This window comes from Diaphorina citri, unplaced genomic scaffold, assembly GCF_000475195.1.
Source record: "Diaphorina citri unplaced genomic scaffold, Diaci psyllid genome assembly version 1.1 scaffold929, whole genome shotgun sequence".
In the NCBI taxonomy this organism is placed as follows: domain Eukaryota; kingdom Metazoa; phylum Arthropoda; class Insecta; order Hemiptera; family Psyllidae; genus Diaphorina; species Diaphorina citri.
The window spans coordinates 65,364-78,169 of NW_007378360.1; the positions used below are offsets into that span (position 1 = coordinate 65,364).

A 12,806-nucleotide genomic window follows, 5' to 3' on the forward strand; every position below is an offset into this window, starting at 1 on the left:
TCGATCACGGTATTGATTTCAGGAAAAGAAAGTTTTTAATATATGAACTTGAGAATTCTAACTCTTCCTTCGTTCCTCCCCTTAGGCCGATCAGATCTCCACCAAACTGTTTTATCTCTCATCTCAAACTTAACATAGATATCTAAAGCTACCTAATTGTATGTAGATTGGATTATTGGATTTGCGGCTTCATGCAAATTTCCTAACTTGACTAATTGCTTGTACACAAACATCATCAAGAGAATCTATAAGACAAGACATCACAGCAACAGATGGTAAGAATTTTTCCAGGGGCAAGGTGCTTTTTTTAGGAAGGGTTCACATTCAAGGTAACTTGTCATCTGTAAAACATACATATCACGGCCTATAAGTTCTTTAAGAACTGTGTTTATAAGTAGCTTCATTTGGGCATGTTATTTGGTTTACGTATCTGACAGAACAACGTCCAGTAGTTTAAAAGACCTTTTTATAGCTTGAAAACAGGAGGAAGGCGGAATTTCGAGTGGTTTTAAATTGTGTATTCGAGGTCCTTTTCAATTAGAAGTAGGACTTGGATTGCAGTTGGGCAATTTACAAATATTTAGTTTCATAGGAGATTCCTTGTTGAATCTCTCTTGGTTCATATGATGGACATCATTGTCTGGTAATTTTTGATGCTGCCAATTTTTGATGTCCTTTGACAATGATAAATATCCTGGTGCATTTGAATAGTTATTTTGTTAATTTGTGAAATACTAAAGATTTATGCAAGATGCGTCCAAACATAGTCACCGCCCGTCAATCGACGGTGATCTCACATCGATTCACAATAAATCCAGATCAGTTTGACGGTCGATGCCGTCGACGGTGGACATGGACACAGCTTAAACTGAGTTTAGGTTCTGTACCTAAATCTGGTACCTTATGTTCGTTTTTAAGCATTAACTATCATTTTTAGCATGCATTTAATATTCCCTTCTACTTGATCTACTTTTACTCCCTGTATCGCAAACATTTTTTGTTACAATGCTTGTACTTGTGTAACCATCCATGCGAATCTGCTTTATAGTCATTTACCTCATTTTGTAACAAATGTGTGGCAAAGACTTGTGTGATCCATATTCCAACGTTCAACTTGTCAATACGCAACTTGTATTTGCGCATTTGCAGGTATTTGAGATGATGAATTCAATGCTCAGACGAACTCTGCTCAATGGCACCACTTAACACTTCCAAGTTGCCTACTTGTTCTATTAGGCCAGCCACTCACTATCAGGTATTAGACCTGACAGATACACCTGATCAAGTCCGCCTGCTAGGTCTACCTGATTTTGAATGAGCTCACACACTATCAGACCTGACAGTTACGGCTGAAAAGGTCCGCCTATCAGGTTTACCTGATACCTGACAGTGAGTGGCTGACCCAACACACTTTTCCTACAAGTTACCTACTTGGTCTAATAGAATCGCTTATCACGTGATGCCCCAGTCATGAAAGTCTGGTATCTCTATTGATATATCTCTATCTTCACAACTACGTCATTTTGACGTCACAAGACACACGGGAAATTCAAGACTACCGTACTGAAATGTCGTGAACTAGTTGCACTCCCCTATGACAAGATTCAACCGTGCCTCAAAACTAAAAATTATTAGATACCTAACTGACTAGATTTGCCATCAAACTTAGTCCCTTTCACGTATGTTCCCTCTATTTAGTCTGTCGCCTGTAAATCCTGTAACTGACACAAAAGGTAATTCCTAGTTACTGAACTTTATTTCATTATTTGACGCAAGCAGTTTTCCGTACTAAAACCGGTATTTTCGATCTAGTATTACGTATTGACTAGGGGCATGTGGATCTGGTAGTCTTGGCACTACCTGTAGATCACGATTTGCCAATTTTACAACCGGAGAATCTGAGGAATGTTGTAAGTATTATCTCGGAAATTTTATAATCGGTTCTCTGTATGACGTCAGTTTGATCATCTTGGAGTGTCCGCTTTGGGAGTGCACCAATGAAGAAACGTTACAAACGTGTATCTAGAAGTTCAGTAGTTTTTTGCTGACCCGATCTTGATGACGTAGTTTGTTTTATTGAATGGGTACTTTCCAAAAATGACTACTTATGTACAGTGTACAATACACATTTTATAGAGGTTTATCGTCACTACTTAGGTACTTTCCGGTCATGACAAAATTGGTCCTTTCCAGTGTTGCGACACACTGATTCCTTTTTCGTCACTGTACAGATAACTGCTAAGTTCTGTTGTTATCTCGGAAATGTTATCTTTCAAAGCCATTTATCTCCGAATCTAAAAAGTATAACCATTCCCTGTGTCGAATCCAAGAGCTCCCAGAACTGCTGACATATTTGTTTTATTGAATGAGTACTTTCCAAAAACGACTTCTTATGTATGTACAGTGTACAATACACTACTTAGGTACTTTCCGGTCATGACAAAATTGATCCTTTCCAGTGTTGCGACACACTAATTAATTTTTCGTTACTGTTTATTAGGTAGCTGCTAAGGTCTGTTGTTATGTCAGAAATTGTTATCTTTCAAAGCCATTTATCTCCGAATCTAAAAAGTATAACCATTCCCTGTGTCGAATCCAAGAGCTCCCAGAACAGCTGACATCAATATGTCGATCTCTTGTTTATTTTTCAAGTTACTGGGTAGCTCCGGTGACAAAAGTCTTGAAGACAACAATGACAACATCGGGAAGTTCTGATTCTTGGTTTGGAAAATTCTGATTTTCCTAGTCAACATAAACCCCTGGAACATCTCTGTACAGATGACCAATAATGAATCAGTCCGGTACAGTTCTCAACTGCATTATCTTGCCAAGGTCTCATCATATCTAAGTTACCTAGTGAACCACTTTTCGTTCAGATTATCTCCGCAGACATTATCTGATGATGTGCAAGATAAGCGTTGTGATTAAGCAGTTCTTCTTGGTTTGACTTATCGCTATGGAAGTTTAGATAGTCTCAGATTATCTTCATGGTAAATGGGACAGTCTTCGAGTATGTTGAGAAATAACATGAGATTGTGCACTCCAGCCATAAGTCACAGAACTACTAATTCAAATGAATTTCCCCCCTGAAAGTTCCTTGATAGAGGGAACTGTAACTGCTAAGGTCTTATCGTCCTGAAAGTGAAGGGAGAAGAAAGACAGTATATTAAAAAGCCAGCTGTTCCGAGAACGAATCTTATTTGTTTAGAATAAAATCCGCCCCAGGCGTTAATCGAACCTGCGACCTAGTCCTTACAAGGCAGACACGCTACCTTCCAAGCTAACTAGGCTGTCAGGTTCCGGGTTGAATACTTCCAGAATATCCTTTGTATGATTTTATAAAAATAAATAAGACTTAAATTGATCAGTCCACTTGTCTTCATATTTAGAGTCTGGGACTTCACTTGACCATCAGGTAAATTTAGTGGTCTAATCCTTATGTGTCTTTCAAGAAGTTTTATATTCATCACGTGACCAAGCACTCTTGATTTCCGCGACCCTAATCCAACAAACCTGACACCTTATGTAGTTCGTTGATGTAGGTATGCAAGATCTTTGATTTACGCTTGTAGTCTAGTAACGTAAATGTTCTTCAGGTGGTGTTTGGACTTAAAACTTGATTTGGGTAAAAGTTCAAAATTCGGAAGAAGGATAGTAAAATATCGGCAAAATTAAATCAAATATGCCAAATCTAGGTTAAATCCTTACAAACTTGATCTGTAAGGTAAAGAGGAGGTATGTATGTATTGTATGTACACATCAGTTGTTAACTTTAGTTACACAGAATGGTTACCGGCCCTCATCTGATCAATTTAAAAAACATGACATCTTGAAATTACCAAATCAGTAAGTAGGTACCATCTCAGGAATGATTTAGCTCTCCCAAATCAGTAAGTACCAAGTATCTATACCATTCTGGGAATGATTAAGCTCTTGAAGTTTGATGTTCTTGTCAATTTCAGACTCTATCCGGCAAGAGGAAGCAAGGAAGTAAATCTGTGTATTATTCATTCCTTCACATATCCTCATTGTCATGTTGGGTTACCGAGCATTTTCTCAGCTTTACTGCAAATCATGATGACCAGTCATAACTCCATAGTGATTTTACTGATTTGTGCCTTCAAATCTCGGTACTGATTCTTGTCTTTTGTATTTGGTCGTAAATTCTGTTGTTCACCTCTTAGGTACTTCACAGTAGGTCTGTAATCGTGACCAACCCGAGTGGTGGTTAGCACACTGTACTTCAGATCTGGAGGTTGGTGGTTCAAGTCCCAGTCAACTTATGAAATTTATTGAGGATCGTTGGACTTATCATTGGACTATTTTTGTGGCTCGAAGGTGAGGATTCATCAATTCATGCTTTCTACGTTTGATGGTCGTAACAATTTGATGGTTATTAGAACAAAGTGCCACGGACAAGATTTAAAAGCTACAAGCTACGAGGAAGTACTACCAAGTACCCTTCTCTTTATGATTACTGATTACTCTAATAGATAATTTTAGCCAAACGTAAGTCTGATTACTCTAATAGATAATTTTAGCCAAAGGTTAAAAGACTTATCTCTTTACGATACTATTTCGACCCGTAGTATGTAGGATCCTTCAAAAAGTAATTCTTCACACAGAAGATGATTGAAGTCTTGAGTCTTCTTGAGTTATAAAACCTATAGGTCCTCGTTCCTCGCATACATACAATTTGCATACAAACTGTGTCACTAATAATTTTAAGGATGGAAGGAAATTTTAGGGATAGCAAGAGTGGCTGGCCTTACAGAATCATATTTTTATTTGTATATCTTAAGTCTCCAGACTTCCAGACTAGATTTTTTCAATCGTATGAGAGAGAAGTTGATCAAACAAATTGGACAATATTTTCTCAATTAATTTTACAAAGTTTAATTAGGCTTTTAAAAAAGCAGAAGAAATAATCTCTCTAGTTCTCCAGGAACAGTCCCTCTATAAACCTCCGCCACTGCTCGGGTACACAGCGATTACCTGGATTACGTAAGGTCCATGTGGAGCACTAATCAGTCCATGGCATGGAACCCAGGGTTAGTAGGACAGTCTGGTTTCAAGCCACGGTAGGGGGACTTACCCCCCTGAAAGTTCCTTGATAGAGGGAACTGTAACTGCTAAGGTCTTATCGTCCTGAAAGTGAAGGGAGAAGAAAGACAGTATATTAAAAAGCCAGCTGTTCCGAGAACGAATCTTATTTGTTTAGAATAAAATCCGCCCCAGGCGTTAATCGAACCTGCGACCTAGTCCTTACAAGGCAGACACGCTACCTTCCAAGCTAACTAGGCTGTCAGGTTCCGGGTTGAATACTTCCAGAATATCCTTTGTATGATTTTATAAAAATAAATAAGACTTAAATTGATCAGTCCACTTGTCTTCATATTTAGAGTCTGGGACTTCACTTGACCATCAGGTAAATTTAGTGGTCTAATCCTTATGTGTCTTTCAAGAAGTTTTTATATTCATCACGTGACCAAGCACTCTTGATTTCCGCGATCCTAATCCATCAAACCTGACACCTTATGTAGTTCGTTGATGTAGGTATGCAAGATCTTTGATTTACGCTTGTAGTCTAGTAACGTAAATGTTCTTCAGATATTCATCACGTGACCAAGCACTCTTGATTTCCGCGACCCTAATCCAACAAACCTGACACCTTATGTAGTTCGTTGATGTAGGTATGCAAGATCTTTGATTTACGCTTGTAGTCTAGTAACGTAAATGTTCTTCAGGTGGTGTTTGGACTTAAAACTTGATTTGGGTAAAAGTTCAAAATTCGGAAGAAGGATAGTAAAATATCGGCAAAATTAAATCAAATATGCCAAATCTAGGTTAAATCCTTACAAACTTGATCTGTAAGGTAAAGAGGAGGTATGTATGTATTGTATGTACACATCAGTTGTTAACTTTAGTTACACAGAATGGTTACCGGCCCTCATCTGATCAATTTAAAAAACATGACATCTTGAAATTACCAAATCAGTAAGTAGGTACCATCTCAGGAATGATTTAGCTCTCCCAAATCAGTAAGTACCAAGTATCTATACCATTCTGGGAATGATTAAGCTCTTGAAGTTTGATGTTCTTGTCAATTTCAGACTCTATCCGGCAAGAGGAAGCAAGGAAGTAAATCTGTGTATTATTCATTCCTTCACATATCCTCATTGTCATGTTGGGTTACCGAGCATTTTCGGTATTGTATGTACACATCAGTTGTTAACTTTAGTTACACAGAATGGTTACCGGCCCTCATCTGATCAATTTAAAAACATGACATCTTGAAATTACCAAATCAGTAAGTAGGTACCATCTCAGGAATGATTTAGCTCTCCCAAACCAGTAAGTACCAAGTATCTACCATTCTGGGAATGATTAAGCTCTTGAAGTTTGATGTTCTTGTCGATTTCAGACTCTTTCTGGCAAGAGGAAGCAAGGAAGTAAATCTGTGTATTATTCATTCCTTCACATATCCTCATTGTCATGTTGGGTTACCGAGCATTTTCTCAGCTTTACTGCAAATCATGATGACCAGTCATAACTCCAAAGTGATTTTACTGATTCGTGTCTTCAAATCTCGGTACTGATTCTTGTCTTTTGTATTTGGTCGTAAATTCTGCTGTTCACCTCTTAGGTACTTCACAGTAGGTCTGTAATCGTGACCAACCCGAGTGGTGGTTAGCACGCTGTACTTCGGATCTGGAGGTTGGTGGTTCAAGTCCCAGTCAACTTATGAAATTTATTGAGGAGTATTAATCATTGGACGATTTTTGTGGCTCGAAGGTGAGGATTCATCATACTGTGAACTGAGTTTTTCTACGTTTGATGGTCGTTACAATTTGGTTATTAGAACAAAGTGCCACGAACAAGTTTTAAAAGTAAGAAGCTAAGAGGAGATCGTACTTGGTTTTCTTCTCTTTACGATCACTTCTTGCCCTCTATTCGTTATTCGATCAGCTTATTCTAGCCAAAGGTTGACTCATCTCTATACGACACTATTCCGACCCGTATGTAGGATTCTTCAAGGAGTAATCATTCACTGAAGATGATCGAAGTCTCGAGTTATAAAACCTATAGGTCCTCGTATGTACATACAATTTACATACGTATTGTGACTGTCAAAGAAACTATTGCCAACATAAAGGCATGTAGTTTGTAGCGGATGGTAGTACTAGGTTTCAGTGTTGGCCTCTAGGTATCAGTTGGCTTGGTTGAATAGCAGGAATTATATTCCCATCATGTTCCCTAGTACTTTATCACAATGAGATAGGCATGTAGAATCGATAATGCTCAGTTGTAAATCTTGGTGCGTTTGGTTCACATTCTGCTGTGCCATATGCCTTTACTGCCTCTCTGACTATAGTAACCATCTCTCTGACAATAGTAACTATATTGTGGTAGTAGCGCCAATGTTGTGCCAGCAAATAACACAGGTGCCAACTACCGATGGGAAAATGTATGGCAAACCAGGTAAATGAACCTGAGGAATTCAAATATGTTGAAGATCTTAAATATTCAGTGCAGTTGGAAGTGAAAATTGATGATAGAATATTTGGATGCAGGAAAAAGGCAGTTTGAATGGGGGCAATGTAAGAGAAAAGAAAGATAAGCAATTTCCAAAAAGGTATGTCTGGTGCATACAAATCATGAAATACCATGAAATCTGGTGCATACAAATCATGAAACAATATTGGAAAGTATATGTATCCCAAGTCCTTGTATTTTCTATGAAAATGGTATTCCTAATGGTGGAATTCTTTTGTTCTGAATATCTGATGGTTTATTTAAGTGCTATAACGAACTGTTCAATTTTGCCATGAATGCATTTCTAAGTAAAGTATGTATGCTGCTGGTTCTCTGGTATTTTCTTTCATTTATTTAGTCAATGAAAAGATGGTTTACTATAGTGTAAAGTTTCTCTAACTTGGCATGATAGCAGGGTCCCTCTTTTCTTCGCCATAGGGAGTGAAATACAATTAGTGCAATTACAATTTAAAACACATTTTGTCATTAGAGAGGCCAAAATGATTCCATACTTATTAGAATCATTGTTAGGAACTCTGTGCAGTACCTTAGGAGAAAGTGGAACCAAGTGATCAGTCAAATAAGTAGAATCAAATAAGTGTTCTTAGAATTTCTTAAAGAGGCACTTCTATTTATCCTGTCATGGGATGAGATGGTACTTATTGGTACTCTTTATGCAGATGTGTGAGTACTTCTGGTTCAATTGTGTATGTAATTATGTGTCCGAGAAGAGAGATTCGTGATGGTGGTATTTGTTTAGCAGTTCTAGCACTTCATCGCGATCACCTATTGATAGGAGGTTCTTTTTCAGGCTTGATGAATATGTTGGGCGTATGAGATTATTTTCTATATTATTCTTATTCCTTTTCTTTCTCTTCCAGTAGTAGTGCAATAGTCCTAAACTGAAATGGACGCGGCACACAAGTGATCAAGAAGAGACCGCCTTAACATAAATTCAGGAGCAATTTTTGCACAATCTCTTTCAGGAGCAATTTTTGCACAGTATAAATCAACGTGATGATAAAAATGCTGATTGCGATGGTTAAAAATAGATCGAGGGAATCTGTTTTTCAACTTTTAGGTTTCTATCCTTGATATTCATACTGTAGTTTTTTTTTTGGAATCATTTTACAAAATGGGGTTTTTCTAGAAAAGACCGCATTTAAAATCCCTCACAGTTGATTCAAAGTAGGTAGTCTATTTTAGAGCAGTTGAACTGTTTATAAACCACTTCTGAATCAGCGCTTGTTCTCTCATACGTTACTTTCCATTCTTTGTGATTTCAATAACGATTTCTATGCAATCATTAGATAGGTACCTTACCTACCTACCTACTATCTGTTTGATAGTCCACCAAACTAAACTACCAAATCTCAGTCATATACGGATAATGTTTGTTACGCCTATGCATCTTGCATGAGCCAATAATACATATGTAATACACACCTAATTGTTTTTGTTTGCTTTCCGTGGATTTTGTTTACATTGGCATCAATTTAGTGGGGGTGTGGGATTTCAACTAATAACCTTGGTGTTCGCTAACAGGATTTGATCTAAATTGATCGATTTTAATCAGCTTGGAATATCATAAGATTAATCTACATGTGTACATAGTTGAATAATGTATTAGGAGACGGATAGAATTACATAACAGGGAAAACCTGGAAAAGTCATGGAATTTCATTCCAAGAAAAGCGTATAAACCCTGCAAAAAGAATTGACCTCACCCAGTATGAATCGGTCCGAGAAAAGTCAGAAGCATGTGATTGCCCATATCCATATTATGGTGGCCCATCCAGATACCAATCAAATGTTGCTTTAACATTAGTAAAAAAGTAATCCAATGGTTTTTAAAAAAAAAAAAAAAAAAATGAAAAAAAAAAATAATAATAATAATCTTCTCTGTTTTCAGGACAAAGAGAGACTCAGCGATTCGGATTCTGACGAGGCCGAGGCTCAAACCCGCAGACCCGGCAATTCAAAGTCCCCTTCAGCCTCGCCTTCTGCTATTACACTGCTCAGCTATCATGAAGCCCCTACACATCTACAGTTCAATCCCTATATTCTGTCCGGCTACCGAGGCTATTTGTCGACGAAAATGTGCATAGAGAGGTATGTTCAACAAGAACCCTTTATGGTCTAGTGGGTATCACACTAGGCTTGCACTCCGAAGGTTCCGAGTTCGATTCGCGGTGTTTTATTTGTTTATTGTTTTATTTTCTTTATTTAATGATAACAAATACAGGAGGATCCTTCCTAAGCCAACAATGCTTCTATGAAGGATATTATTCCTTGGAGTTCAAGACTCCGTGCTTAGAGTTGGAGGTGCAATCAGCCTCTCGTGAGGACAATTGAGTATCTACTTTTAACTTAAGTGACCTTAATAGCGGTTGGGTGGAAGAGCTCCTCTAGGAGAACCCTGCCACTTAAAGCCGTTAAAAAAGAAAAAAAAAATAATGCCGAGGGTTTAACCTCCATTAGGTGACAAGCTACCCACCTCCTCACATTAATGTCACCTAGCCTGAGGTCAGCCAAAAAATGACAGCAATATGCGATTGTCACCTCAGTGATCCATGGAGAACTCTTGCAATCAGCATGCTATCGCCACAGGCTATACCTGTGTGCCTTCGATTTTCATAATACTGAGAATGGTCTGCTTTTCCTTCTGAATTTCAGTATATTCTGGATGACTAACGAAACAATCAACATTTGGTCTCACATATTCGGCTGGATGCTATTGTTGCAATCAACATGCTATCGCCACAGGCTATACCTGTGTGCTTTCGATTTTCATAATACTGAGAATGGTCTGCTTTCCCTTCTGAATTTCAGTATATTCTGGATGACTAACGAAACAATCAACATTTGGTCTCACATATTCGGCTGGATGCTATTCCTGGCTCTCACCCTGTATGACTTGTTCCTACTCAACTTCGAAGCTTCGGTGTTTGATAAATTCATTGTGGGTCTACTGTTGGGCTGTTTTCAAGTAAGTTACTACTTAGGAAATCCTTATTCGTTATCCAAGAACTTTCTGGTTCAAACCCAGCCGAGGAGGCACGGGATTTTATTTTAATTTATCTGAAATTTTGACCACATAATAATGGAGCTCTAAGGATTAGCTGGTAGAGAACGCCTCCAGCAAAAACTTTGCCTAATAATAATAATAGTGCTTATTTATACTGCTCGCATAGGACTGAAAAGTCCCTTTACTCCAGCAGTAGGCTACTACTATTATTGTAATGGAGAACTGTTGCAATCAACATGTTATCGCCACAGGCTATACCTGTGTGTGCTTTCGATTTTCATAATACTGAGAATTGTCTGCTTTTCCTTCTGAATTTCAGTATATTCTGGATGACTAACGAAACAATCAACATTTGGTCTCACATATTCGGCTGGATGCTGTTCCTAGCTCTCACCCTGTATGACTTGTTCCTACTCAACTTCGAAGCTTCGGTGTTTGACAAATTCATAGTGGGACTACTGTTGGGTTGCTTTCAAGTAAGTTACTAGAGAATCGTCTTTCGTTATCTAGGAACTCACGGGTTTAATCCCAACCGAGGTATATTTGTTTTTTGGCTGACCTCGTGTAGGTAACCGAGGTATAACCGAGGTATAGTTTGTTTTAATTTATTTGAGAAATTGATCACATTATAGTGGAAATGAAAGGGCTGAGAAGTACTTGTCTAGTGGTTACCTTCAACTCAAGAGTATTATTATTTTATTACTTTCTATTTTTTTACTTTGTAAAACAATATTTGTGCTCATTTCCTTATTTCAAGTGTTAAGCTGTTGTCCACACAAAGTTGACGCTATCGATTGATGGTCGATCGACGTCGATTGAAACCGTACACAGCCTCGACAACATAAATTCACCTCGTCGATTGATGGGGTCGACTATACGTGGACACTGCTTCAAAGACATTGGAAAGTACCTAATCAGATTGTGTACCACTATTTTCAGATGCCTCGACAACATAAATTCACTTCGTCGATTGATGGGGTCGACTATACGTGGACACTGCTTCAAAGACATTGGAAAGTACCTAATCAGATTGTGTACCACTATTTTCAGATTTGTATGGTAACATCCACCCTATACCACGTGTTCTCGTGTAAGTCTGAGCGTCACTTCCACAACTTCCTCACATTTGATCTCTTCGGAATTGCACTTAGCTTGCTCGGCTATACCACGTGTTCTCGTGTAAGTCGGAGCGTCACTTCCACAACTTCCTCACATTTGATCTCTTCGGAATTGCACTTAGCTTGCTCGCAATCTATCTGACTGGAGTCTACTATGCTTTCTGGTGTCATAAGGTAACGTATAACGAGGCTGAAAGTAACCCGAAATGGCCAACAACAAGTGTTGTCCTGGTCATCCGTCCAGAAAACAACCACACATAACGTTGCTCAACTTCAGTGATCCGTTGGAAACTGGTCAATTGACAAGCACGCCTGATGAAATTCCAACAAAAAATTCGCAATTGACCTCTTCACCGAATTCAACCATCCATAAGGTCCAAATATTGTCCTACATTTTCATTTCCCGGAAACAAATTAGTGTGAACGAAATGAGTCCAGTACAAAACACTCCATATTCACCTAATTATCAAAAATGAATGACTAATTCTCACACTAGTCGAATGAAGCTATACGACAATGCATTGAGGTCATTCTATGTCCTATAATAGTCCTAATATTACTGTCATTAAAAGGCAATATTATTGTAATTAAAAGGCTGGCGAATAGTTTTCCAACTCCACAAATGATCTTGGAAACCTGTACGACATATAGACAACACCTCATATGTTGCTTCTTCTTTTCAGCCAGCCTAGTTAGCTTGGAAGGTAGCCTTGCAACCGCTAGGTTGTGAGTTCGAGTCCCGCCCGGGCGAACTTTATCCCAAACAGATAAGGTTCGTTCTCGGAACGGCTGGCTTTCTCCTATCTTGTCTTTCTCTTTTCACTTTCGGGACAATAAGACCTCTGTCGTTACAGTTCCCTCTATTAAACAGCTTGAAAAAACAGTCGACCATTATTCGCTTGGTCTTTATCAGGTCATAACAGTTTACACTGATAAGGGGTAACGGACCATTGAACGAAGAAAACATGAAAGTAAATAAAAACTAAAACAGACTATGGCTCACAAAGACAATATCATCACAAGACAATTAATTATTTATGAGATTAACGCAAGAGACCAACAGTCACATTTGCATAAATAAATCACCAAAGTGGCAAAAAAAAAAAAAAAAAAAAAAAATACAA

At 38.2% G+C, this 12,806-nt stretch overlaps 1 protein-coding gene across 1 annotated transcript in view; it reads left to right on the plus strand.

Annotated features, from left to right (window-relative positions):
* Positions 1–12,806, plus strand: part of LOC103513135 (progestin and adipoQ receptor family member 3) — a 45,403-nt gene that overhangs the window by 30,450 nt on the left and 2,147 nt on the right. The window contains exons 2-5 of the mRNA XM_008477947.2: positions 9,449–9,648; positions 10,369–10,525; positions 11,615–11,688; positions 11,778–11,856. Coding sequence (XP_008476169.1) covers positions 9,449–9,648; positions 10,369–10,525; positions 11,615–11,688; positions 11,778–11,856 — 510 coding nt within the window. The remainder of the gene's footprint in view (positions 1–9,448; positions 9,649–10,368; positions 10,526–11,614; positions 11,689–11,777; positions 11,857–12,806) is intronic.